The 24017-nt window shown below is 43.2% G+C and overlaps 4 protein-coding genes across 4 annotated transcripts; all 4 read right to left on the minus strand.

Annotated features, from left to right (window-relative positions):
* Positions 1 to 880: 880 nt before the first annotated feature.
* On the minus strand, positions 881 to 1813 carry LOC133133522 (olfactory receptor 7C1-like). Its single transcript, XM_061249624.1, has one exon. The coding sequence runs from the start codon at positions 1811 to 1813 to the stop codon at positions 881 to 883; it is 933 nt and encodes a 310-aa protein (XP_061105608.1).
* Positions 1814 to 7671: 5858 nt separating this feature from the next.
* Positions 7672 to 8604, minus strand: LOC133133523 (putative gustatory receptor clone PTE01). Its single transcript, XM_061249625.1, has one exon. The coding sequence runs from the start codon at positions 8602 to 8604 to the stop codon at positions 7672 to 7674; it is 933 nt and encodes a 310-aa protein (XP_061105609.1).
* A 5648-nt stretch (positions 8605 to 14252) lies between these two features.
* Positions 14253 to 15185, minus strand: LOC133133525 (olfactory receptor 1500-like). Its single transcript, XM_061249626.1, has one exon. It carries the CDS (start codon positions 15183 to 15185, stop codon positions 14253 to 14255), a length of 933 nt encoding a protein of 310 aa, XP_061105610.1.
* A 7583-nt stretch (positions 15186 to 22768) lies between these two features.
* LOC133133526 (putative gustatory receptor clone PTE03) lies at positions 22769 to 23701 on the minus strand. Its single transcript, XM_061249627.1, has one exon. It carries the CDS (start codon positions 23699 to 23701, stop codon positions 22769 to 22771), a length of 933 nt encoding a protein of 310 aa, XP_061105611.1.
* Between the last annotated feature and the right edge of the window lie 316 nt (positions 23702 to 24017).

Here is a 24017-nt window from a genome sequence, read left to right on the forward strand (position 1 = left end):
TCATTTGTCATCAGAGGTATGTGTGTATGCGTGTAATTTATTAAAAGATATATACATACAGTAAATTACAGCCCAAGAAATACAGATGTTACAGATTCACTGGTCAACTGACTGATAAGAACAGGACAGACATGTCTACCTATGTAACTGCATATTGGGCACATATAAAGTTTATTATATAAAGTTGGGCTAGTTGGGTGAGTTTTTGGATCATTTTCTGCAGTTAAGCTTGTGGTTTGTATGGTTATCAGTGATACATTTTATTTGTATTAGTTTCCATATCTCTGAGGCAGTGACCACTTTATTAGGTATCTGTAAGACTTATTTCTGCTGCTGTGTAGCCCATCCAATCAAAGCTTTAATGTGTTGTTTGTTCAGAGATGCTCTGCATACCAGTGTTGTAATGCATGGTGATTTGAGTTACTGTCAACTTCCTGTCAGCTTGAACCAGTCTGGCCATTCTCCTCTGACTTCTCTCATTAAGAAGGCATTTTTGCCCATAGAACTTCTACTCACTGAATCTTTTCGTTTTTTTTGCACCATTCTCTGTAAACTCTAGAGACTGTTGTGCGTGAAAATGCCAGGAGAACAGCAGTTTCTAAAATGCTCAAACCATTCCGTCTGTCACCAATAAAGTCAAAGTCAAATTCAGAAGTTTGGTCTGAATAGCAACTGAACCTCCTAGCCATTTCTGCATTCTTGAATGAAGTGAGTTGCTGCTATATGATTGGCTGACTAGATATTTGCATGAACAAGCCGGTGTACAGGTGTAACTAATTAAGTGGTTACTAAGTGTATACGACAGTGTAAGACACTATTTTTCAACATTTAGATAATTGCATCCATTATACAACAGTTGGTTAAGAGCCTAATTGTCAAATTACTGCAGGTGGGTTACTTCTGAATAAAGCATCTGCACAATCTTGGTCCTTAGTTCCTTGGTCTGTATAGCGTATATGATGGGGTTAATGTTGGCGGGAATGATGAGAAAGAGAAGAGCCGCCAACGTCCGGTAGCTGTTGTGGATCTGGAGACGATGCAAAATGATGATGAGGAAGCCGGACCAGAGCATGATCAGATAGAGGACCAGATGGGAGGCGCAAGTCTGCATGGCCTTTCTGTTGAGCTCCTTGTTCTTTTTGGAGACACAGCTGACCAGGATCCTGAAATATGTGAAGGCCACGCTGGTAATGGACGACCCATGGAGTATGACACTTGAGATGAGCCCTGTGATGTTGTTGATGCTCAAGTCCTGGCAGGAGAGCTTGAACAGAGATGCATTGTCGCAGAAGGCATTAAGAATAATGGAACGGCAGCGTGTTAGCCGTACTGCGAGGCCCAGTGGGATGAACACCAGGGTTATCGATGCGCTCCATGCGGACACAGTCAGCTTAGCCACCATGGTGGGGCTCATGATGGAAGTGTACCTCAGAGGGTGGCATATGGCCACATACCTGTCAAAGGCCATGATCATCATCACCGTGTGGCAGGACGTGCCATAAGTGTGGCTGAAGAAGGCCTGGGAGACACACCAGGAGTAGCTGATGGACGGGTTGGTGGAGACGATGTCCAACATCATTCGAGGCAGAACCACCGTGTTTCCCAGGACGTCGTTGAAGGACAGGCTGAAGAACAGCAGGTACATTGGCTGCTGAAGGCTCCTGTCCATCAAAATAAGCAGCATGACCCCTATGTTGGTGGTCAGGATGATCAGGTAGGCGACCAACAGCAGGGCAAATGCTGGGTAAATGAAACGATGGGGGATGTCGATGCCCTGAATCAACAGGATGGGACTGTTGTAGGTCACGTTCATCCCAGATTTCCTGGGAAATTCTATCAGACTGAGAAAAGCAGAGTATTATGCAGAGCCTAAGTACTTGGACATTAAACACTTTCTGGTGTTTTGGCTCCATACACCAGAACATGAAAATTAAATAAAACCATGAATAAGAGGTTAAAATTCAGACAGATTTAATATGAAATACAGGCCAATTTTGCAGACTCCATATAAGCCTAGTCCGCAATGAAATTCTATTTTGAATGGAGATACTCCATACACAACTCAGATTCTAACTCCTCTTGTGCCATCAGCTTGACATTCACATTTCCTTAATTACGTTAAGAAAGCTGATTGACTGGGCGCCGGAGAGCCCCAGTGTCCCAGAGCAGACCCTGAAAACAGACAAAAAACTGACGTGTGATCAGCGAAATATAGATATCAGAGAAATCCCATTATAACTGGAATAACATATCTTAACGTCCAAGGTCTGTAAAGATTATTTGTACTATTCCCAATGCTCACACAATATCATCTAGCGCAACTTGAATCAAAGTAACTGAACCATTCTATGGCAGTACTGAGTGGTATAAAGTCGAGGTCATACCTGTCTCAGGTTTCAGGTGGGCAGTCCTCTCTTCCTGATGGGCTCTCAGGTTTTATCCTATCCTTTTGGGGCCCTCCCCTCTCTGTCCTGCCACAAGCCCTCCCCTCTCTGTCCTGCCATGGGCCCTCTTCTCTCTGTCACCCCCAGAGTCAGTGATGATGTAATGTGCTGAAAGACGGCTGGCAGGTGCTGCTGCTTCTGACATATTACTGCAGTGTAACATGCAGCCTAGGGAATCAGAGCCACAGGTGCAGCCTCCCTGTGAGATACATTATTACTGTGATATTGCAGCAATTCTGTTCTTGCCCTGGATCCAATCAACATTAGTTATTCTCTGTCTCTCCAATTATTTCTCCAGGGCCTGCTCACAGTGGCGACAGGAGCAGCAAGCAAAAGGGCAGAGAGAGAACCCGCCTCCATTGCTGCGCTTGGCCCCTGCTGGTCCTCTACTGTGAAGTGAAGGTTTTGCCATGGTTCAATCCAGTCTCTTTGAATGTGAGCTGCCACTGGAGAGTGGCATGGCATGTACAGAGCCAGAACTACTGTCTTTGAAGGTACATCTATAAGGGATGAAGCACAACCACCACTGCCAGCAGCTCCCATCTCCTCATGCAGTAATTGCATTCTTGGCTGAGCTAGCAACTGAGGAAGGCAACCACCTTCTCCCCCTTTTCAATTAGCTGCAACAGGACTACGTCAAGGCCCAAGTTGCTTGCATCAGAGTTCAGGTGAAGGGGTTCCTAGAGTCAAACAGGTCAAGAACGGGGTGGGGGGGTGACAAGTACAACGCATACGTGTGTTCACTAGCAACATTTCTAATGTTAAAATATATTTTGCCCTTCTCTTATAGGTGGCCTCTCCAAGGAATTGGCACCTTAATGTGGTGGAGGGGTTTGTGTGTCCCGGTGATCCTGGGAGCTATGTTTTCGGGGGCATTAGCATTAGCATTGCTAGCATTGGGTCTCCCAAGGAGGAGAGGGTCGCGAGAGGGTCGCCTCTTTGCGACTATGTGTCGCTGGGGGGAAAGCTCTGACTGTCATTTGTGCTTACGCAACAAACGGCAGTTCAGAGTATCCAGCCTTCTTGTCACTGGGCGGCATCCTGGAAAAGCTGCCGCCTGGAGACTCCAAAGTTCTGCGTCCCAACCCTCACCTATGGTCACAAGCTTTGGGTAGTGATCAAAAGAATGAGATTGCGTATACAAGCGGCCAAAATTAGCTTCCTCCGTAGGGTGGCTGGGCTCAGCCTTAGAGATAGGGTGAGGAGCTCGGACATCCAGAGGGAGCTCGGAGTAGAGCCGCTGCTCCTTCGCGTCCAAAGGAGCCAATTGACGTGGTTTGGGCATCTGATCAGGATGCTTCCCGGTGCCTCCCATTGGAGGTTTTCCGGGCACGTCCAACAGGGCGGAGACCCCAAGGTAGACCCAGAACCCGCTGGAGATTATATATCTCTCCTGGCCTGGGAATGCCTTGGGATCCCCCAGGAGAAGCTGGAATCCGTTGATGGGGAGAGGAACGCCTGGATTACCCAGTTTAGCCGACTGCCACCGCGACCCGACTCCATATAAGCGGGTTAAAATGGATGGATTGATGGATTTTAGCCCTCGAATGTTACACTCTGATCCTGCCAGGGCCCAATTCTGACAGAACTGCTCTTGCATTCAGCTGGAACATGTTCTGTGTATAACAGCACACATAAATCACATGCACAAAGCATGTTTGCATATGCTCTCTCTCTCACTCTGGGGTTTTTGAATGCTTAAGTTGGCAGTTTGCCAAGTTATTTCCAAAATCCCATTACCTCTTTATTAACATTTATTTATACAGGCCTAAATCAAGAGGGGACAATAAAGCCTTTTGTCGTGGTTAGGGAAGCAGTGGCCCTGGTTTTGTTTATTTGACCATCTTTCAAGAGAGGGACATTCAGTAATGATGAAAGAAGTGATGCTGCTGCTTCTTCGAGAGGCAAAATGGCTAACTGTGAAACTCGTCATTAAGCTTGATAATTCTTTCACAAAGAATGGGCAAAGAAAAGAAAATTCTTGGAGTATCAGCTTTAATAAAATGATAGGGAGTAATACGATTCTGTCATATGTCATCAGAGGTATGCGTGTATGTGTGTAATTTATCAAATTATATATACATACAGTAAAGAACAGTCCAAGAAATACAAATGTTACAGATTCACTGGTCAACTGACACAAAATACAGTGAAGAATGCAGTAAACTGGGAGGGAGTTTTCTGGGAACAGATGGGGCAAGCAGAGACAAAACATATTGACATTCTGTGGGCCACCAGAATGGCTGCCTTATATGTATAATGTTGAGCAAAATAAATGCAAACTCCAGAGTTACAGACTCACTGGACAACTAAACAGGGTATGAACCCATTCACCAAGATCTTTAATATGAATGCCTTCTTGTTCTATTAGGACAGATTGTGCACTAAATGAAAACAAGTCACATCTCTCATTGATAACAACAGGACAGACACTTCTACCTCTGTAACTGCATATTGGGCACATATAAAGTTTATTACATGAAGTTGGGCTCGTTGGGTGAGGTTTTGGATCATTTTCAGCATTTAAGCTTATGGTTTGTATGATTATCAGTGATACATTTCTAATTGTATTAGTTTCCATATCTCCGAGGCAGTGCTCTGCATACCACTGTTGTAATTTGTGGTTATTTGAGTTACAGTCAACTTCCTGTCAGCTTGAACCAGTCTGGGGTGCGTTTCCTGATAACGGTGTCTCTTAGCGCTTGACGAAGACTCTCTGAGGTATACCTTACTAACGTTGTTTACTTCTCTACGTGTGTTCCCCAAACTATCACTTTGGCTCTTTCTTTAGGGACAGCTTCTACGTGCAACGTTATTAGGCCAATCGACTTGCTCTAATATCGATTATGCACTCCATGCCGCAACTGTTTGACTGCATTATGAGAGATAGTAGTGTTATTTTTTCATAAAACACTGCAGGAATACTTTAAAATATTGCATTTACCATGACTTGTGGGAATGTATTAATAGAATTAAAAACGTACAAACTAAATTATCCAACCGTATATATCATTTTCCCCAAATTATATATTCGGTTTGTGATACGGTTTCTGGCTATGCCATACGCCTTCTTTGGCATGTCTTGTTTTATTTACAATATTTTAATATCTTTGTCATAGTACCTGAAATGATGATGGTTGATTTGGCAGAAGCACCATCACATTACTGGTGTAATTCACTATATTCTATGATTAGCTGATGTTTTCAGTAAAAGCGCACCAACAAGCAAAACGCACCAACACGAAATCAACATGTTATTAATTTTTTTTTTTTTTTTTTTTTTTCATAAGATATGGTGGAAAAAAACTGAAATAAGCGGTCCCACAGCTTCATAGCAAAGGAAATGGAGATAATGTTACACGTAGCACTGAATAAAGAAACATTATTTTTCAGTTTTAAGACTACGGTGTCCAAAAAAAACAAGAAAGAACTATGGTTAAACATCGCTCCAGCACACAGAGAGAGTGGGAAATCGTCAGTTCATGAATATCATTTAAAAGGCAATTAGGCAACATGCATCCTTCGTAATTTACATTCTTATTATTTGCATGAAAACAGTGCCATTAAAGTGGTATTTTAGGAATATTATTAGCCAACTACAACTGTAGAATTATTAGTGTACATATTGCTTAACCGATTGAGATCTAACTAAGAGCAACAGCTGATTTCAGAGGCTTGCGGTCGTAACAGTGGTGGCCACATGCGGAGTGAGCTGACAACATCGCAAAGGTATAGCTAAGAGTGGTCCAGAACAACCTTATGATGTCATGTTATATAGTTTATTGTCATAATCTCACAAACTTGTTATGTCATGATTTGTTTGTTTCATGTTATGTGGTTCTGTTAATTGTTTAGCATACACTTTTTTGTGTCTTTCTGCAAACCTTGCATTCCTGCTTTCTCTCTCTCCCTTTCTGTCACTCACACCCTAATTGTTTCAATTTCCCTTGTCTTACTAATCGACTAACTTTAGATCAGGATTGGGTAATACTAACATTCTAACCATGTGTTCATGTTACCTTACGTTTCTTGTGCATGCCATTTCCTAATTTACTCACGCTAGGATAGGATAGGTTTATTTCTAATGATTACTAATTACCTCGTTAATTTGTCAATCCTCCACACCTGATTTCCATTCTCATGCTGCTCTTGAGTTAATTGTCTGCACCTGTCTACACCTGCATATAAGCTCAGTTCCATGTCTTGTCTTTGCAAAATTGTTGCCTCCTGTTAGTCAGTGCATCGCTTTAGCATTTTTGACAAGCCATTGTCTACCCGTTACGATCCAAGCCTGTTTATTGACCAAAAATTATTGACTTCTGTTTTGTTGACCACTGCCTGCCTGTGCCACGACTTTGCCTGCTGTCTTTGTGGTTTTGCCCGGCGGAGCAGAATTCGGTCTTGACTCTTGCGTCGTCATCGACCCTGAGCCTGCCGACCGTCCGCCTGTACTTCTGCCCCGCTGACAGCTTCCTGGCTACCGGACATTTTGCATGGTGTACAAATTACGAAACGGCCTTCTCTCTCGGTAATGATTTTACGTGTATGAACATTGCTTGTTCTTTGACTACGTTCACTGGACATTCCCTGAATAAAGCCCTGACGGGACTTTATTTCACCCCTGCTTCTGAGTCGTGCATTTTGGGTACAACACCCCACGCACCTGTCTCAGTACAGTAGGTATACTTAGCTTAGAACATTTTGGGAAACATGCTAAAGCGTTAAGGTAGAGCTTAAGGTACAATTTATGAATGACGTAGCGTTAAGAAGGCTTTGGGAAACGCACCCCTAACCATTCTCCTCTGACTCCTCTCATTAAGAAGGCATTTTTGCCCATAGAACTTCTACTGACTGAATGTTTTTGGTTTTTTTGCACCATTCTCTCTACACTCTAAAGACTGTTGTGCGTGAAAATGCCAGGAGAACAGCAGTTTTTAAAATACTCAAACCATTCCCTCTGTCACCAATAAAGGTCAAAGTCAAATTTCTTCCCAATTCAGATGTTTGATCTGAATAGCAACTGAACCTCCAAGCCATTTCTGCATACTTGAATGAAGTGAGTTGCTACTATATGATTGGCTGACTAGATATTTTCATGAACAAGTCGGTGCACAGCTGTGACTAATTAAGTGGTCACGAAGAGTATACGACAGTGTAAGACACTCGTTTAACATGTAGATAAGAGCATCCATGATGCTGCAGTTGGTTGAAAGGCCACATTTTTTCATTACTGCAGCTGGGTTACTTTTGAATGAAGTATCTGCACAATCTTTGTCCTTAGTTCCTTGGTCTGTATAGCATATATGATGGGGTTCATGTTGGCGGGAATGATGAGAAAGAGAAGTGCCGCCAACGTCCGGTAGCCGTTGTGAATCTGAAGACGATGCAAAATGATGACGAGGTTTCCGGAACAGAACATGATCAGATAGAGGACCAGATGGGAGGCGCAAGTCTGCATGGCCTTCCTGTTGAGCTCCTTGTTCTTTTTGGAGACACAGCTGACCAGGATCCTGAAATATGTGAAGGCCATGCTGCCGATGGACAATCCATTGATTATGATATTGCAGGTGAGCCCAGTTATGTAGTTAATGCTTAAGTCCTGGCAGGAGAGCTTGAAAAGAGATGCAATGTCACAGTAGGCATTAAGAATAATGGAACGGCAGCGTGTTAGCCGTACTGCGAGGCCCAGTGGGATGGAGGTCACGGCGAGCGATGTGCTCCATGCGGACACAGTCAGCTTAGCCACCATGGTGGGGCTCATGATGGAGGTGTACCTCAGAGGGTGGCATATGGCCACATACCTGTCAAAGGCCATTATCATCATCACTGTGTGGCAGGAAACACCATAAGTTTGGCTGAAGAAGGCCTGGGAGACACACGAGGAGTAGCTGATGGACGGGTTGTTGGAGACGATGTCCAACATCATTCGAGGCAGAACCACCGTGTTCCCCAGGACGTCGTTGAAGGACAGGCTGAAGAACAGCAGGTACATTGGCTGCTGAAGGCTCCTGTCCATCAAAATAAGCAGCATGACCCCTAAGTTGGTGGTCAGGATGATCAGGTAGGCGACCAACACCAGGGCAAACGCTGGGTAAATGAAACGATGGGGAATGTCGATGCCCTGAATCAACAGGATGGGACTGTTGTAGGTTATGTTCATCCCAGATTTTCCTGGGAAATTCTGTCAGACTGAGAAAAGCAGAATATTATGCAGTGCCTAACTTCTTGAACATTAACCGTTTCTGGTGTTTTGGCTCCATACACCAGAACATAACAAATAATAAAACCTTGAATGAGGTTAAAGTTCAGACAGATTCAATATGAAATATTGGCTAATTTTGCAGACTCCAATTAAGCCTAGTTTGAGATGAAATTCTATTTTCAATACACAACTCAGAAAGTGCGTCAGGTTGACTTTCACATTTCCTTAATTAAGTTCAGGAAGCTGCTTGACTGGGTGCCTGAGAGCCTCAGTGTCCCAGAGCAGACCCTGAAAACAGACCAAAAACTGACATGTGATTAGAGAAATATATATATCAGAGAAATCCCATTATTATAACTGGAATAACTTATCTTTATTTCTAAGGTCTGCAAGAATCATCTGTACTGTTCCCAATGCTCAGACAATATCATCTAGTTCAACTTGAATCGCAGTAACTGAACCATTCTATGACTGTACTTGTAAATGTAAAGGTGTAAATACCTGTCTCAGGTTTCAGGTGGGCAGTCGTCTCTTCTTGACGGGCTCTCAGGTTTTATCCTGCCCTTTAGGGGCCCTCCCCTCTCTGTCCTGTCACTCATTTAGGCAGGAGAGGACCGCCCCCACACTCAGTGATGATGTAATGAATGGAAACACGGGTGATGCTGCTTCTGACATATTACTGCAGTGTAACATGCAGCCTAGGGAATCAGAGCCACAGGTGCAGCCTCCCTGTGAGATACATTATTACTGCAGCAGTGTGGCATTTCTGTTCTTGGCCTGGATCCAATCAACATTTGTTATTCCCAGTCTCTCCTTGTGAGGGAGCGGGGGCGGGAGACCAAGAGCGACCAGGACAAGATCACAAAGTTACCAATGAGAAGCTGAATAACCACTGATATAATCTTGGAAACCCTCACGAATGTGTGGGGCCACTACAGGAGAGGGAAAAAACATAAAACGGGAAAGAAACTGCAAAGTCTGTAGAACAGGGTATGTGCGGACTAGCACGGAATGCCCAAGGAAACGGGCGAGTCTCATGTAAAAAAATAACTGAGAAAACGGAACCAAAACTCACCTCCGTTTCGGCAACAGGAAATTTAATTTCTTGCTCTTCTAAACAGAAGATGACTTAAGAAACTAAAATAGAGAAGGTCCAAGGGAACGCCCCAACCAAAGAAAAGGAGAACTACTAGTGCCTATGCTTCAAATTAATTCTAAAGAGGTAACGTAATGCCTTTCAAAACTAAAAGCAATTAAGTTCTCCAACTACATCTTTACCTCTTTACTCAGTGTACGTGTCAGAATGAAACACCAAAGCCCAGAGCAGTGCCAGGAAGAGACTTAAATAGCTCTCCACGCAGCTGACCACAATCCGCAGTGATTACACCTGCATTCTGCACGTGGAAGGTAACGTCTTATGCTGACCGTGGCCTCAAGAGATGGAAATTCCGGGTTTTACATGTAGGCTGGGGAAAGCATGACACTCCCATTATTTCTCCTTGGCCTGCTCACAGTGGTGACAGGAGCTGCTAGCAAAAGGGCCAAGCGAGAACCCACCTGCATTGCCCTTCTCTTATAGCGCTTGAGTGTTACACTGCGATCCTGCCAGGGCCCAATTCTGACAGAACTGCTCAAAAAACTGTTTTGCTTTCTGCTGGAACATGTTCTGTGTATGACAGCACACATACGTCACAAGCACAAAGCATGTATGCATATGCTCTCTCTCTCACTCTGGGGTTTTTGAATGGTTAAGTTGACAGTTTGCCAAGTTATTTCCAAAATCCAATGACCTCTTTATTAACATTTATTAATTCTGGCCAAAATCAATAGGGGACAAAGCATTTTATTGTGGTTAGGGAAGCAGTGGCCCTGGTTTTGTTTATTTACATTGGCCATCTTTCAAGAGAGAGCCATTCAGTAATGGTGAAAGAAGTGATGCTGCTGCTTCTTAGAGAGGCAAAATGGCTAACTGTGAAACTCGTCATTAAGCTTCATCATTTTTTTCACAAAGAATGGGAAAAGAAAAGAAAATTCTTGGTCTATCAGCTTTAATAAAATGATAGGGAGTAATACGATGTACATACAGTAAAGTACAATCCAAGAAATACAAATTTTACAGATTCACTGGTGAACTGACACAAAAGACAGTAAAGAATGCAGCAAACTGGGAGGGTGCTTTCTGGTAACAGATGGGGCAAGCAGACACAAAACAAATTGACATTCTGTGGGCCACCAGAATGCCTGTTTTCGATGTATAAAGTTGAGCAAAATAAATGCAAAGTCCAGAGTTACAGACTCACTGGACAACTAAACAGGGTATGAACCCATTTACCAAGGTCTTTAATATGAATGCCTTCTCGTTCTATTAGGACAGATTGTGCACTCAATGAAAACAAGTCACATCTCTCATTGATAACAACAGGACAGACACTTCTGCCTCTGTCACTGTATATTGGGCATTGTCAGAACCACATGGCTCAAGTAGAGCTGACATGAACGGGGAGACCACACTGATCGTAAATTACACCAAACCAGTTTATTTGATAACTATTTACAAAACATAAGTCAGTAGATGGAAAGCCAAAGCAAAAAAAGTGTAGTGCATATCAGCAGGTGTCGTGTAAGGCAAAACAGGTAAGGGAAAATAAGGAGCGGTGCTGCAGCCAGCCTTCCAGCGTCAGGCCGAGCAGCAAAGTGAGAGAGAGTGAGCTGACTGGAAGGGCTGGATTTAACCACCCTCCAATCAGCCCAGCAATTAGCCCGGCACAGCCCAACTCCCCCTGGAGGCGAGACAAAACACAGCAGGCAAACACAGGATATCCCAGCTAAGGCCACGCGAAGGAGAGCACACCCAGCATGGCAAAGCCGGGGGCGACAGGCACATATAAAATTTATTATATAAAGTTGGGCTAGTTGGGTGAGTTTTTGGATAATTTTCAGCATTTAAGCTTATGGTTTGGGGTGCGTTTGGGGTGCGTTTCCTGATAACGGTGTCTCTTAGCGCTTGACGAAGACTCTCTAAGGTATACCTTACTAAAGTTGTTTACTTCTCTACGTGTGTTCCTCAAACTATCACTTAGGCTGTTGCTTAAGGGACAGCTTCTACTTGCAACGTTATTAGGCCCATCGACTTGCTCTAAGATCCATTATGTACTCCATGCAGCAACTGTTTGACTGCATTATGAGAGAAAGTAGTGTTATTTTTTAATAAAACACTGCAGGAATACTTTAAAATATTGCATTTACCATGACTTGTGGGAACGTATTAATAGAATTAAAAACGTACAAACTAAATTATCCAACCGTATATATAATTTTCACCAAATTATATATACGGTTTGTGATACGGTTTCTGGCTATGCCATCTAGCAATACGCCTTCTTTGGCATGTCATGTTTTATTTACATTATTTTAACATCTTTGTCATAGTACCTTAAATGATGATGGTTGATTTGGCAGAAGCACCATCACATTACTGGTGTAATTCACAATTTTCTATGATTAGCTGACGTTTTCAGTAAAAGCGCACCAACAAGCAAAACGCACCAACACGAAATCAACATTTTATTTTATTTTTTATTTTTATTTATTTACATAAGATATGGTGGAAAAAAACTGAAATAAGCGGTCCCACAGCTTCATAGCAAAGGAAATGGAGATAATGTTACACGTAGCGCTGAATAAAGAAACATTATTTTCCAGTTTTAAGACTACAGTGTCCAAAAAAAACAAGAAAGAACTATGGTTAAACATTGCTCCAGCACACAGAGAGAGTGGGAAATCGTCAGTTCATGAAAATCATTTAAAAGGCAATTAGGCAACATGCATCCTTCGTAATTTACAGTTTTATTATTTGCATGAAAACAGTTCCATTAAATTGGTATATTAGTAATATTATTAGCCAACTACAACTGGAGAATTATTAGTGTACATATTGGTTATCCGATTAAGATCAAACTAAGAACAGCTGATTTCAGAGGCTTGCGGTCGTAACAGTGGTGGCCACATGTGGAGTGAGCTGACAACATCGCTAAGGTATAGCTAAGAGCGGTCCAGACCAACCTTACGAACGTACAACGTACATGTCACGTTTCATGTTTGTCACGTCATGTTTTATGTTTTGTTATTGTCTTGGTTACCTTATTGTCAGGTCACGTATTATGTTAGTCTAGTCTCGCCATGTTTCTCCGTTTCATTTCTTGTTACATTTTACTGTTTTGTCATGTTATGTTTCATGCTTAGTTCTTGTTACCATTTATTTCTTTGTCTTGCCATGTCATGTTATATAGTTTATTGTCATAATTTGGCAAACTTATGTCATGATTTATGTTTGTTTCGTGTTATGTGGTTCTGTTAATTGTTTTGCATACATTCTTTCGTGTCTTTCTGCAAACCTTGCATTCCTGCTTTCTCTCTCTCTCTTTTTGTCACTCACAACCTAATTGTTTCAATTTCCCTTGTCTTCTTTTCTCATCTACTAACTTTAGATCAGGATTGGGTAATACAACATTCTAACCATGTGTTCATGTTACCTTACATTTCTTGTGCATGTAATTTACTAATTTACTAACGCTAGGGCAGGATAGGTTTATTACTAATGATTAATAATTACCTCGTTAACTTGTCAATCCTCCACACCTGATTTCCATTCTCATGCTGCTCTCAAGCTAATTGTCTGCACCTGTCTTCACCTGCATATAAGGTCAGTTCAATGTCTTGTCTTTGCTAAATTGTTGCCTCCTGTTCGTAAGTGGATCTCTTTAGCATTTTTGTCAAGCCATTGTCTACCCGTTACGATCCAAGCCTGTTTATTGACCAAAAATTATTGACTTCTGTTTTGTTGACCATTGCCTAAGTGTACCACGACTTTGCCTGCTGTCTTTGTGCTTTTGCCCCGTGGAGCAGAATTCGGTCTTGACTCTTGCGCTGTCATCGACCCTGAGCCTGCCTGCCGTAATGGTGTACCGATTACAAGACTGCCTTCTCTCTTGGTACTGTACTTTGGTTTTTGGCTGGATGAACATTGCTTGTTCTTTGACTACGCTCACAGGACATTCCCTGAATAAAGCCCTGACGGGACTTTATTATACCCCTGTTTCTGAATCGTGCATTTTGGGTCCAACGCCCCACGCACCTATCTCAGTACAGAAGGTATACTTAGTTAAGAACATTTTGGGAAACACACTAAAGCATTAAGGTAGAGCTTAAGGTACAATTTATGAATGACGTAGCGTTAAGAAGGCTTCGGGAAACGCACCCCTAACCATTCTCCTCTGACTTCTCTCATTAAGAAGGCATTTTTGCCCATAGAACTTCTACTCACTGAATGTTTTTGGGTTTTTTGCACCATCACCAACAGTCAAATTCTTCCCAATTCAGATGTTTGGTCTGAATAGCAACTGAACCTCCTAGCCATTTCTGCATGCTTGAATGAAGTGAGTTGCTGCTACATGATTGGCTGACTAGATATTTGCATGAACAAGCTGGTGTACAGGTGTAACTAATTAAGTGGTCACTAAGAGTACACGACAGTGTAAGACACTAGTTTAACATGTAGATCAGAGCATCCATTATGCTGCAGTTGGTTTAAAAGCCACATTTTTTCATTACTGCAGCTGGGTTACTTTTGAATAAAGTATCTGCACAATTTTGGTCCTAAGTTCCTTAGTCTGTAGAGCATATATGATGGGGTTCATGTTGGCGGGAATGATGAGAAAGAGAAGTGCCGCCAATGTCCGGTAGCCGTTGTGAATCGGGAGACGATGCGAAATGAGAACGAGGAAGCCGGACCAGAGCATGATCATGTAGAGGACCAGATGGGAGGCGCAAGTCTGCATGGCCTTTCTGTTGAGCTCCTTGTTCTTTTTGGAGACACAGCTGATCAGGATCCTGAAATATGTGAAGGCCACGCTGGTAATGGACAATCCATTGATTATGGTAATGGAGGTGAGCCCGGTGATGTTGTTGATGCTTAAGTCCTGGCAGGAGAGCTTGTACAGAGATGAAATGTCGCAGAAGGCATTCAGAATAATGGAACGGCAGCGTGTTAGCCGTACTGCGAGGCCCAGTGTGATGGAGTTCAGGATGATCGATGTGCTCCATGCAGACACAGTCAGCTTAGCCACCATGGTGGGGCTCATGATGGAGGTGTACCTCAGAGGGTGGCATATGGCCACATACCTGTCAAAGGCCATGATCATCATCACCGTGTGGCAGGACATGCCATAAGTTTGGCTGAAGAAGGCCTGGGAGACACACCAGGAGTAGCTGATGGATGGGATGGTGGAGACGATGTCCAACATCATTCGAGGCAGAACCACCGTGTTTCCCAGGACGTCATTGAAGGACAGGCTGAAGAACAGCAAGTACATTGGCTGCTGCAGGCTCCTTTCCATCAAAATAAGCAGCATGACCCCTATGTTGGTGGTCAGGATGATCAGGTAGGGGACCAACAGCAGGGCAAACGCTGGGTAAATGAAACGATGGGGAATGTCGATGCCCTGAATCAACAGGATGGGACTGTTGTAGGTTATGTTCATCCCAGATTTCCTGGGAAATTCTGTCAGACTGAGAAAAGCAGAATATTACGCAGTGCCTAACTTCTTGAACATGGCTCCATACACCAGAACATGACAAATAATAAAACCATGAATATGAGGTTAAAGTTCAAACAGATTTAATATGAACTATGGGCCAATTTTGCAGACTCCAATGAAGCGTAGTCCAAGATGAAATTCTATTTTCAAGACACAACTCAGATTCTAAGTCCTAGAAGTCCGTCAGGTTGACTTTCACATTTCCTTAATTAAGTTCAGAAAGCTGCTTGACTGGGTGGCTGAGAGCCTGCGTCCAAGAGCAGACCCTGAAAACAGACCAAAAACTGATGTGAAAACAAATATATATATATCAGAGAAATCCCATTATTATAACTGGAATAACTTAAGGTCTGCAAGAATCATCTGTACTGTTCCCATTGCTCACACAATATCATCTAGTTTGAATCGCAGTAACTAAACCATTGTATGACTGTACTTGTAAATGTAAAGGTGTAAATACCTGTCTTAGGTTTCAGGTGGGCAGTCCTCTCTTCTTGACGGGTTCTCAGGTTTTATCTTGCCCTTTAGGGGCCCTCCCCTCTCTGTCCTGTCACTCATTTAGGCAGGAGAGGACCGCCCCCACACTCAGTGATGATGTAATGAATGGAAACACGGGTAATGCTGCTTCTGACATATTACTGCAGTGTAACATGCAGCCTAGGGAATCAGAGCCACAGGTGCAGCCTCCCTATGAGATACATTATTACTGCAGCAGTGTGGCATTTCTGTTCTTGGCCTGGATCCAATCAACATTTGTTATTCCCAGTTTCTCCCTGTGAGGGAGCGGGGGCGAGAGACCAAGAGCGACCAGGACGGGATCACAAAGTTACAAATGAGAAGTTGAATTACCACTGATATAATCTTGGAAACCCTCATGAATGTGTGGGGCCACTAGAGGAGAGGGAAAAACATAAAACGGGAAAGAAACTCCCTGGTGAAATGCCAACTGAAACAAAACTGCAAAGTCTCTAGAACAGGGTATGTGCAGACTAGCACGGATTGCCCAAGGAAACGGGCGAGTCTCACGTGAAAAAAAAAACAGAAGATGACTTAAGAAACTAAAATAGAGAAGGTCCAGGGGAACGCCCCAACCAAAGTAGAACTACTAGTGCCTATGCTTCTAATTAATTCTAAAGAGGTAACGTAATGCCTTTCAAGACTAAAAGCAATTCAGTTCTCCAACCACATCTTTACCTCTTTACTCAGTGTACGTGTCAGAATGAAACACCAAAGCCCAGAGCAGTGCCAGGAAGAGACTTAAATAGCTCTCCACGCAGCTGACCACAATCTGCAGTGATTACACCTGCATTCTGCATGCGGAAGGTAACGTCTCATGCTGACCGTGGCCGGCACGCCCTCTCATGGTCTAGAGAGATGGAAATCCCGGGTTTTACATGTAGGCTGGGGAAAGCATGTGTTGTGTCCTGTTCTGGCATTAAGTGATGCCTAGGTGGCGCGAGAGAACATGTATGAGATTTAAAGAATGAGAATGCTTGGTGGGATTCGGATAAAGTTGAATGCATACTAATGGCGCCTGCTTTCTGACTGAACTTTCTAAACGGTAAAATACCACATTTTGGCGACGAGGATGTCGGTTTCAGTACCTTTACCCACACGTTTCATGCCTTGTCCAGGTGAACCGTCCATTCCTTTCCCTACTTGGTTAAAAATGTTTGAAAATTACATGCTAGTTATCGATGCTACCAGACAGCTGGCCCGAGTTAAGAAACCGTGCTGTTCTTCTCCATGCGCTTGGCACTGAGGGACAAAGACTGTTTTATGCTTTACCAAATACAGGTACTACCTACATGTCTGCCGTTGAGGGTCTGAAAAAACACTTCTTTCCTAAAGTTAATGTGATTGCTGAACGTCACAAATTTCGCCAGAGAGCGCAGAGACCTGACGAGTCTATTAATCAGTTTCTTGCAGTTTCTCGCATATTCGAGATAGACTTTTGCTAGAATCTGACCTGACCCTGGCTAAAGCTATTACACTAGCTTTGCAGATCGAAGCTGGACAACGGAATGCTGACCTTCTTTCTGACGCTACTTCCACTGCTGCTGCACCCATGAGGCAATTCACAAACAGCCGAAAATCGCCGCCCATGGGAAAAGAGGAAACCTGCTTCAACGACTGCAGATTCCGCAGTCCAATCTACCGGTAGTTCCTGCTACCGTTGCGGATCCACCAGCCACTTAGCTAACAAGCCTTCATGCCCAGCGGTTAAAGTAACCTGCAACTCATGCGGTAAAGTCGGACATTTTTCCAAAGTTTGTAAATCTGCCCACAAGGAGGTACGTGAGGTAGTGATAAATGAACTGACTGTGCTTTACATGACTGATGCTGCACAGGATAAAATCCTCTGTACTGTTCAAGTTAAAGCTACTGAACATTTTCATGATATTGAGCTAATAGTGGACACAGGTTCTTCTGTTTCTATTATTCCAGAGAGCACTTACCAGACTCTCTTCCCTACATGTGTTCTTGCTGAACCTACAGTGAATGCTCACTTATTCAAGAGAGATAATACCTGTAAAAGGGTGTATGCATGCCACAGTACGTCATGATGGGTTTTCTACTACAGGCTCGTTCACAGTGGTTAAGTCAGGCACTGCTCTGCTAGGGCTAGATTTATTTGTGGCATTGCACATGCTTATTGAGGGCAATAAAGTCATTAACTCGACAGGCCCAAATCCACAGGCTGCACCAGAGGCCCAGGTGCAGGAGATTGGATAAAGTGCATGAAGTACAACTTAAACCAGATGCTGTGCCAGTACAACAGAAACTGCGGAGGCTTCCACTCTCGGTGAGGCAGGCTGTGAGAGATGAGCTCCAAGACCTACAGGAAAAGGGCATTATAGAACGTATAGACGCATCACCATGGGTCTCCCCCATTGTAGTGACCCAGAGAAAGGAGGGTGGAAAGCCTTGCATGTGTGTTGACTTAAGGGAGCCAAATAAGGCAATTGTCAGTGATTGTCATCCTTTACCTCATATGGATGAGCTGTTCGTTGAACTGCGAGGAGCCACAGTCTTCACTACCATTGACCAAGCCTCTGCTTACCACCAGCTCTTACTACACCCAGACCAGTGGTCTCCAACCCTGGTCCTGAAGAGCTACTGGGTCTGCTGGTTTTCGTTCTTACCCTGAAATTAACTGTAATCAACTGCCCTAATTTAATTAATTAACTCACCTCACCTGGTTACCTGGGTCTCAACAGGTGAAAACTGTTTGTGTTTTCCTCAGAAGATGAAAATCATAGAAGGAGATTGGATTTTAAGCATCAAGTTGCTAGGACCACTTTAAAACAAATGTGTGTTTCTGTTAGCGGCGTCAAAATTTGGAATTCTCAACAGAAGGATTTAAAGGGTTGTACAGATATCTTTCAGTTAAAAAAAATGTATAAAGAAAGACAAATTAGACAATATGCATATGAAAATTAACTAAGTGTTTTAAACTTGAATATGATTTCTATTTTACAGGTTATTTTGTTTTATGTTGTTGGAATTAAGGGTGTAGGTGATGGTGTGCGTGAAGGTGTAGGTTAATGGAAAAGGCAGACCATCTAAGAATGTTGTGTTCAAGTAAGGGGCAGACAAAAAATAAGAATTATATTCTTCTTTCTGCTCCTTTCCAATCATGAAAAGCATTAATTTGACAGATGTGTTGTGGACTTGTGTGTTAACTTTATATTGCAATGTGCATTTTCATGAAAGGAACAAATAAAAATGAAATGAAATTTTAAGGTGAAAACAAAAACCAGCAGACCCAGTAGCTCTCCAGGACCAGGGTTGGAGACCCCTGATCCAGACAGTCGTGACATAACTGCACTCATAACACACAAAGGCCTTTTCCGTTTTCTATTGTCTTAGTTACGTTATTGTCATGTCACATATTATGTTAGTCTAGTCTCGCCATGTTTTTATGTTTTATTTCTTGTTACGTTTCATTGATTTGTCATGTTATGTTTCATGATTAGGTCTTGTTACCATTTATTTCTTTGTCTTGCCATGTCATGTTATATAGTTTATTGTCATAATTTCGCAAACTTATGTCATGATTTATGTTTGTTTCATGTTATGTGGTTCTGTTGATTGTTTAGCATACACTTTTTTGTGTCTTTCTGCAAACCTTGCATTCCTGCTTTCTCTCTCTCCCTTTCTGTCACACCCTAATTGTTTCAATTTCCCTTGTCATCTTACAAATCTACTTACTTTAGATCAGGATTGGGTAATACTAACATTCTAACCATGTGTTCATGTTACCTTACGTTTCTTGTGCATGTCATTTACTAATTTACTAATGCTAGGGCAGGATAGGTTTATTACTAACGATTACTAATTACCTCGTTAAATTGTCAATCCTCCACACCTGATTTCCATTCTCATGCTGCTCTCAAGCTAATTGTCTGCACCTGTCTACACCTGCACACAAGCTCAGTTCCATGTCTTGTCTTTGCGAAATTGTTGCCTCCTGTTCATCAGTGCATCTCTTTAGCATTTTTGTCAAGCCATTGTCTACCCGTTACGATCCAAGCCTGTTTATTGACCAAAGATTATTGACTTCTGTTTTGTTCACCATTGCCTGTGTCGTGAGCCACGGACCCCTTGTCGAGCTCAGACCTCACGTTCCCACGAGCAGTACCTCACAATGAGGTGTCTCGGGGACGAACTCAAGTACTCCGAATGTCCTGGAGCCCTGGTAAGTTCTACTGAACTTCCAGCCCAGTCTCGAAGTGAAGGGTGTGATGCAAATCTGGTATTCGATGTCCTGTATTCAATGTATTCCTCTAAAGAATCTTTATCACATATGATTATAGTAAGATATACTTTATTATAATCAATCAAAAGAATAGAGTTATACAGATTACAGTGTAAATATCATCTTTCAGTTTGCTGATCACATGCAAGTTACATATACCCCTTTAGCTCTTTCTAATTTACCTTTTTACCTATGATGTTTAAAAATCAAGGTACACCCCTCAAATACCCATCCTCCTCTTTGGCCTTTACCTTATCTTATGGCTCCCCCTTCACGGAGATAAAAGCTACTGAACTTCCATTAATACAATGGGTACGAACACCCCTAAAGTCTACTACTTATTTATATTGTACATAGTATCTTACTAAAAAATAAAAGACATAAAAATGAAAGGAAACTTAAAATGTATTACTTCTATGTACTACTTTTCCTACTTTTACAAGTAATATAGATTATAATTACCACCCATCCCCTAATATAGCCATCTCGTTTTCTGCGGGATTTGATCCCTCCTCCTTGCTGTTGATGAGCTCTTTGAACAGCTGCATTGGTTTGGGAATCTGGGGCAGGATCAGGACCCAGACTTTCGAAAGACGTGACTTTGCACTTCGTACTTCTCCTGCCTGTTGTATGGGATGTGCACTGGTTTGTCTTTGAACACGTCGGGGGTTTTGCAGTGCAGCCGCAGCATATGCCTCCTCACTGACACTGAGGTTAGGGGGGGAGGCTTCAGGTTCTTGCGTGGGTCCAGCAGGAAGGTGTTCTGTAGTGTGGAGGAACCCCGCGTCCCGTCTGTTGGCCTCCAGGTGCAGTTCACGGCTCCAAGCATGTCGTAAAAGCCCTTTAACTCTTTCACCAGCTCTTCTGCATGATGAGGGATGCGCATGAACACCTCTTCGACAACTCTTGGGCTGAGTCCGCACCGCGTACATCACTCCTCTCTCCATATCCATATCCTGGAGTGGCGCGCAGAGGGAGCGTGCCACTCCAGCTTGACTACAGCTGTCTTGTGTTGCTCTCTCTTCAACAGCCCATAGATATCTTCTGAAGCAAAATTCTAAGATCCTATCCTAAGGTCTAAAAGCTTATTCCTTATATATCTTTTTTGCATACAAAAGTGTACCTTTTTGATAAGAAATGTCCCCAATATTTCAAGCGGGAAGACATTTATCTCTTATGTAACTTGTTTTTTAGTGACCATATTCATCACTTCTGTTTTTCCCACTGTCATTTTCTCATACCTCAAAAGAAATTTCTCCAATACTTTATCTCATGTGCCCCTCCGGTTGGGAATTTCCACCATCTTAATATACGAGTGGAAAAACACTAGCTTTTTTGTATTTTTTTAAGGAACCTATTCCTCACTGGTATTTGTCTCCTTGTCATAATCTCTCCTTGGACTCTCTCCAAACTTTGACTTCATACAAGCCAGAAGTTAGTGCCCTCCACCATCTCAACACACTCTTCAGGTGCCCCTCTCCGCGGCGCCTTAAGGGATCTACAAAGGACATCCAGCTAATAGCTGAGTGTAAATCAACCTCCAACTCTTCTACAGTCAGTCCTTTGAATCTATCCGAGAAATTATTTGTGCTATAATCAGGAAAGCACTTGAAGCCTCTTAATCTTCTTTTGGTATTGACATCCCTTCCCTTTTCCTTTTTTTTTTTCTTTAGCCAGGCATTGTGCCCCTCCAATGTAGGGTTGGGATATTCTCAGTCAGAACTTTAACCTTGCTCCTTAAAACCCTAAATCTAAGTCCCCCAACTTCAGACTCCTCTACTGACAAGTGTGGCTGCTCATTATCTCTGAACCACATATTTTTCCTCTTACGGGCGTTCTTACTACCACCTCGATGGCGTGTGCGAGGGGTTAACAATGCATTCCTTCTTAACCCATCCCCCGTCAATCTCTCATCAGGGGGGCCTAGGGCCGGGTCCTCGACACCTGCCTGTACCACGACTTTGCCTGCTGTCTTTGTGCTTTTGCCCCGCGGCGCAGACTTCGGTCTTGACTCTTGCGCTGTCATCGACCCTGAGCCTGCCTACCGTCCGCAGCCTGTACTTCTGCCCTGCTGACAGCTTTCCTGGCTACCGGACGTCCCGCATGGTGTACCCACTACGAGACTGCCTTCTCCCTCAGTACTGTACTTTGGTTTTTGGCTGGATTTTACGTGTATGAACATTGCTTGTTTTTTGACTACGCTCACTGGACATTCCCTGAATAAAGCCCTGACAGGACTTTATTATACCCCTGTTTCTGAGTCGTGCATTTTGGGTCCAACCCCCCACGCACCCATCTCAGTACAGAAGGTATACTTAGCGAAGAACATTTTGGGAAACACGCTAAAACCTTAAGGTAGAGCTTAAGGTACAACTTATGAATGACGTAGTGTTAAGAAGGCTTTGGGAAAAGCACCCCTGGCCATTCTCCTCTGACTTCTCTCATTAAGAAGGCACTTTTGGCCATAGAACTTCTACTCACTGAATTCTTTTTGTTTTTTTGCGCCATCACCAACAGTCAAATTCTTCCCAATTCATATGTTTGGTCAGAATAGCAACTGAACCTCCTAGCCATTTCTGCATGCTTGAATAAAGTGAATTGCTGCTATATGATTGGCTGACTAGATAATTGCATGAACAAGCCGGTGTACAGGTGTAACTAATTAAATGGTCACTAAATGTATACGACAGTGTAAGACACTCGTTTAACATGTAGATAAGAGCATCCATTATGCTGCAGTTGGTTTAAAGGCCACATTATTTCATTACTGCAGCTGGGTTACTTTTGAATAAAGTATCTGCACAATCTTGGTCCTTAGTTCCTTGGTCTGTATAGCATATATGATGGGGTTCATGTTGGCGGGAATGATGAGAAAGAGAAGTGCCGCCAACGTCCGGTAGCCGTTGTGAATCGGGAGACGATGCGAAATGAGGATGAGGAAGCCGGACCAGAGCATGATCATATAGAGGACCAGATGGGAGGCGCAAGTCTGCACTGCCTTTCTGTTGAGCTCCTTGTTCTTTTTGGAGACACAGCTGATCAGGATCCTGAAATATGTGAAGGCCACGCTGGTAATGGACAATCCATTGATTATGGTAATGTGGGTGAGCCCGGTGATGTTGTTGATGCTTAAGTCCTGGCAGGAGAGCTTGTACAGAGATGAAATGTCGCAGAAGGCATTCAGAATAATGGAACGGCAGCGTGTTAGCCGTACTGCGAGGCCCAGTGTGATGGAGTTCAGGATGATCGATGTGCTCCATGCAGACACAGTCAGCTTAGCCACCATGGTGGGGCTCATGATGGAGGTGTACCTCAGAGGGTGGCATATGGCCACATACCTGTCAAAGGCCATGATCATCATCACCGTGTGGCAGGACATGCCATAAGTATGGCTGAAGAAGGCCTGGGAGACACACCAGGAGTAGCTGATGGATGGGTTGGTGGAGACGATGTCCAACATCATTCGAGGCAGAACCACCGTGTTTCCCAGGACGTCGTTGAAGGACAGGCTGAAGAACAACAAGTACATTGGCTGCTGCAGGCTCCTTTCCATCAAAATAAGCAGCATGACCCCTATGTTGGTGGTCAGGATGATCAGGTAGGGGACCAACAGCAGGGCAAACGCTGGGTAAATGAAACGATGGGGAATGTTGATGCCCTGAATCAACAGGATGGGACTGTTGTAGGTTATGTTCATCCCACATTTCCTGGGAAATTCTGTCAGACTGAGAAAAGCAGAATATTACGCAGTGCCTAACTTCTTGAACATTAACAGTTTCTGGTGTTTTGGCTCCAGACACCAGAACCTGAAAAATAATAAAACCATATGAGGTTAAAGTTAAAACAGATTTAATATGAAATATGGGCCAATTTTGCAGACTCAAATGAAACTGGAATAACTTATCTTTATTTCTAAGGTCTGCAAGAATCATCTGTACTGTTCCCAATGCTCACACAATATCATCTAGTACAACTTGAATCGCAGTCACTGAACCATTCTATGACTGTACTTG

Source organism: Conger conger, chromosome 7 (assembly GCF_963514075.1).
Source record: "Conger conger chromosome 7, fConCon1.1, whole genome shotgun sequence".
Taxonomy (NCBI): domain Eukaryota; kingdom Metazoa; phylum Chordata; class Actinopteri; order Anguilliformes; family Congridae; genus Conger; species Conger conger.

What these genes read in the sequence shown, in the direction of transcription:
- LOC133133522 (XM_061249624.1), bottom strand. Translation starts at nt 1,813, where the DNA reads ATGAACGTGACCTACAACAGTCCCATCCTGTTGATTCAGGGCATCGAC.
- LOC133133523 (XM_061249625.1), bottom strand. Translation starts at nt 8,604, where the DNA reads ATGAACATAACCTACAACAGTCCCATCCTGTTGATTCAGGGCATCGAC.
- LOC133133525 (XM_061249626.1), bottom strand. Translation starts at nt 15,185, where the DNA reads ATGAACATAACCTACAACAGTCCCATCCTGTTGATTCAGGGCATCGAC.
- LOC133133526 (XM_061249627.1), bottom strand. Translation starts at nt 23,701, where the DNA reads ATGAACATAACCTACAACAGTCCCATCCTGTTGATTCAGGGCATCAAC.